The sequence below is a fragment of the Orycteropus afer genome, unplaced genomic scaffold, assembly GCF_000298275.1.
Source record: "Orycteropus afer afer isolate SDZICR_OR568_19922 unplaced genomic scaffold, OryAfe1.0 scaffold00182, whole genome shotgun sequence".
Taxonomy (NCBI): domain Eukaryota; kingdom Metazoa; phylum Chordata; class Mammalia; order Tubulidentata; family Orycteropodidae; genus Orycteropus; species Orycteropus afer.
The window spans coordinates 3,237,479-3,242,240 of NW_006921769.1; the positions used below are offsets into that span (position 1 = coordinate 3,237,479).

A 4,762-nucleotide genomic window follows, 5' to 3' on the forward strand; every position below is an offset into this window, starting at 1 on the left:
ACAGATCTTGTTTCATTTTTCTGCAAATGGATCTCCAGTTTTGCCAGCACCATTTATTAAACAAACATTCTCTTCCCCATTTAATGGATTGGGGCCTTTGTCAAAGATCAGCTGACTATAGGTCGATGGATCTATATCTGGGTTCCCTGGAGAAAGTTTTGATGCTTGGTAAAGTGGAGGGTTAATGAAAAAGGGGAAGGCCCTCAGTGAGATGGATTGACACAGTGGCTGCAATGATGGGCTCAGGTATAACAAGTACTGTGATGCTGGCACAGAACTGGGCAGTCTTTTGTTCTGTTGTACAGAGGATTGCTATGAGTTGGAGCCGACCTGATGGCAGCTAATAACAACAATTAGGAAAAATTTATTGATTCATGTTGCTGGAGAAATTAAAAGCTAGACTGAGTTTAAATCACGCGCACACACACACACAGATACATGTAAATTTTATGGGGTGAAAGTTTACAGAGTAAATTCGTTTTCCATACATACAATGCCTCATGACATTGACTGCAATCCCTACAGTGTAACAGCTCTCTTCCCACTTCCTCCCTGTAGCTACTTTTTCCGTGTCCTTCTTTCCTGTGCACTCCTGCCCTCTGATCTTTCTCCCTGGGCAAATACTGTCCTTTTATTCTTCCATGATTGATTGTTCTAAGGAGTGTATCTACCTGATGTAATTTTTCACCCTATATGCCTGTCTATTGTTTGGAAGCCACGGGAGTGAGTCAATTTCAGATGTGAAAATTAACTAGGAGCCATAATCTCAGGAGTCTCACCAGGGTCTAACAGACCAGTAAGCCTGGTCTTTTTTATGATTTTGAGTTTTTTCTTTTCATACTCATTCCAGGATCTCCTGCACTGATCCCCTTACAAGCAAACCACTAACCTTTTGGTTAGCAGCCAAATGCCTTAACCAGTATACCACTAAATCTCCTTGTACTTACTCTGAGTATACTTATTTCTTTTGTGAGTAATTGCTGCCCTCTAGTGATAATTTAGTTTGTTTCATAATAAAGTTTCTATTTGAAACTTTTCAAACCTAATGATGTCTAATTTATTAATATGTTGTTGTTGTTGTTGTTATGTGCTGTCGAGTCGGCCCCGACTCATAGCGACCCCTCCTTGGGTTTCCGAGACAGTATCACTACGGAAGTAGGATTGCCTAACCTTCCTTCCGAGGAGTGGCTGGTGGGTTTGAACCGCCAGCCGTCTGGTTAGCAGGCAAGTGTCTTAGCCACTATGCTACCAGAGCTCCCATTTATTAATATAGTAGACATTTATTTTTATAAAGAAAAATAAAGTATTTGAAACACGGAGTAGTTCTATAATTACATAACCTAAACAATATAAGAAACTTATCTTACATAGCTGCAGTTGGGGAACATAACTCAATTTTTTTCTATTTGAATACAATTACAGTAAATTATTTTATTAAGCCTGTTATAAGAGATGATATAAAGTTTTAGTACTTTGCAAAAAGTAACCAATACCATATAAGTATTGGTTCTTTTAAAAAGAATCTAGAACTTTCCACATAATATGAATTCTTATAGGTGCCAGGTTTTCTTGGGATAAATTATTAGTGATTTCTTTGAATGGTCCATGTAATATATTTTTGATTTAAAATTTCTTGTCCAATTATGAAGTAATATCTATTTTCATACCTTTAGTAACAATTATAATCAGATAAAGACTTAATTCACTTCTTCCATAGTTTTAAAAATTAATAATAGTTTTTATAGTTAATGATATATATATATGGGTTTTAGTCATATAGTTTAGTTTTAGAATGTATTCTGAGCTTTAAAATAATATAAATGGCAGCACAAATAGTAAGATTAATTTACATTTCTTAAAATGATTACTTTTTTCTTTGTTTTGTCTTATGCATTTATTACTTAATATGTTACTGAAAAATGCATTATCTCCCTCCAGGGCTATTGATGCACTGTTGGAATTAAAACCATTCATAGAAGAAATCCTGCAAGGAAAACCTTTGACTTTGCCTCTTCAAGGTGTTGACACTTTTAGCGATCAGATTGGCTATGTAAAGCTGGCAGAGGGAGAGCACATAACCCCACTTTCAGAGATAGCAGGTAAACCAGCAGCACATGCATATTAAATCTCTTCTGTTTATGAAGCAATTGTTTTTTCAATTTTTATAATAGAAATTTGATGTCCTTACTGTTGGGGAAGCAAGTATAATTTCATTTTATAAGTGAACTGCTTTGGTATTTGTTGGTATAAGTAAGGCAGCCAACGAAAACTCCTGAAAAGTTACCTTGATTCTTCAATATAAGGGTTATGTTCATTTTTTGGCTGTCTGGAAGGTGATAAGTTGGATTGAGTCAAAAGTCTGAAGGACTGTAGTGTTTATCAAGTCATTTGACACATCATTGTTGTTGTTAGGTGCTGTCAAATCAGCTCTGACTCATCGTGACCCCATATACAACAGAAAGAAACACTGCCCGGTCCTGTGCCAGCCTCATAATCCTTGCCACACATGAGCACATCGACCGTGTAAATCCATCCCATTGAGGACCTTCTCCTCTTTTGTTGACTCTCCACTTTACCAATCATGATATCCTTTTCCAAGGAATGGTCCCTTCTGACAACATGACCAAAGGAGGTGGGACTAAGTCTAGCCATTCTTCCAAGGAGCATTCCTGCTGCACTTCTTCTGGGACAGATTTATTTGTTCTTTCTGCAGTCCATGGTACTTTCAGTATTCTTTGCCAGCACCATAACTCAAAAGCATCAATTCTTCTTTGGTCTTCCTTGTTCATTGTCCAGCTCTCACATGCATATGAGGTATTTGAAAATACCATGGCTTGGGTTAGGCACACCTTAGTCTTCAAGGAGACATCTTTGCTCCTCATCACTTGAAAGAAGTCTTTTGCAGCAGATTTGCCCAGTGCAATACATTCTCTTATGTGTTGACTACTGCTTTCATTGGTGTTGACTGCGGAACCAAGTAATATGAAGGCTTTAACAACTTCAGTCTTACCTCTATTTGTTGTGATGCTGCTTACTGGTCTAGTTGTGAGGATTTTCATTTTTTTGAGATATAATCCATACTGCAGACTGAAGTCTTTAATCGTCATCAGTAAGTGCTCAACTCATCCTCACTGTCAGCAAGCAAAGTTGTGTCTTCTGCTTATCGCAGGTTGTTAATGCGTCTTCCTTGAATCCTGATGCCATGTTCTTCTTCATGTAGTACAGCTTCTGGGCTTATTCGTTGAGCATACAGATTGAGTCAGTATGGTGAAAGGATACAACCCTGACACACTCTCTTCAACTTAAACCATGCAGTATCCCCTTGTTCTGTTCAAATGACAGCCTCTTGGTCTGTGTACAGGTTCCTGATGAGCACAATCAAGTGTTCTGGAGTTAGCATTCTTGTCAGTGTTATCCGTAATTTGTTATGATCTGCATAATTGAATGCTTTTGCACAGTCAATAAAACATAAGTAAACATCTTTCTGGTATTCTTTGCTTTGAGCCAAGATCCATCTGGCATCAGCAATGATATCCCTCGTTCCACATCTTGTTCTGAATCCAGCTTGCATTTCTGGAATTTCTCTGTCAATATACTGCTGTAACCATTTTTTAATTATCTTCAGCAAGATTTTACTTGTGTGTGATATTAGTTATATTGTTCAATAATTTCCACATTGTATGGGATCACCTTTGTTTGGAATGGGTACAAATATGGATCTGTTCCAGTCAGTTGGCCAGGTAGCTGTCTTCCAAATTTCTTGGCATAGACAAGTGAGTGCCTCCAGCGTGGCATCTATTTGTTGAAACATCTCAATGGGTATTCCTTCAATTCCAGGAGCCTTGTTTTTTACCAATTCCTTCAGTGCAGCTTCAACTTCTTCCTTCAGAACCACTGGTTTTTGATCATATGCTAACTCTTGAAATGGATGAATATCGACCAGTTCTTTTTGGTACATTGACTTAATTAATATTTTAATTAATGTGGAAACATTTTTGCCATGAATCAAGGGTGGCTTGACAGTAGCAGAGTCATGTGAAGATGGATTTGGGAATGGATTCCAAAAATTTTTGATGGTACTAATTTGCGACATTCTGAAGATTATTATTCAGAGTTCTAGATGTGGAAGTGGAGAGACCAGAAAAAAACAAGCTCACTGCCATCGAGTTGATTCAACTCATAGTGACCCCTCGTTGGGTTTCTGAGGCAGTATCTCTACAGTAGTAGATTGCCCAGTCTACCACTGACAGGAAAGTCATGGAATGGTTAATGTGATGCATCATTAGGTATACAGTAGAGAAGGTCGTAAAGTCTTGATGGGGCCAGTACTTGGAAGAAGAAAGGAGATTAAGGATAGTAGGAGCAAGGGAGTGAGAGAGTTAGAAGGATTGGAAGTGTTCAGAGAGTGGTGTTTTGTATTTAAGAATTTAAGAGGAGATTTCTGGATAATATGGTGAAGAGAGCATGAGAGAACCATCATCTTTGACTTCACAAAGAAAAAAAAATGAACTTTCAAATACAGGACAAAGAAAAATTATTAAAACTAATTATAGATTTTAGCAGGGATACAAGAGACAAGATTAATACAAAAACTATAATACTATAGTTTTATGCAAATAATGCACACATTATACTTTTTTTTTTACAAACCATTCAATCCCCTAGCACATTAATTTCCTATGCGTGCTATGCACATTATAGGTATGTACACATTTAAGAGCTCTGGTAGCACAATGGCTAAAGCATTTGACTGCTAACCAGA

At 37.4% G+C, this 4,762-nt stretch overlaps 1 protein-coding gene across 1 annotated transcript in view; it reads left to right on the forward strand.

Moving 5' to 3' along the window:
- Nucleotides 1–4,762, forward strand: part of AKAP7 (A-kinase anchoring protein 7) — a 225,485-nt gene that overhangs the window by 65,937 nt on the left and 154,786 nt on the right. Inside the window, exon 4 of the mRNA XM_007947389.2 lies at nt 1,939–2,099. Coding sequence (XP_007945580.1) covers nt 1,939–2,099 — 161 coding nt within the window. The remainder of the gene's footprint in view (nt 1–1,938; nt 2,100–4,762) is intronic.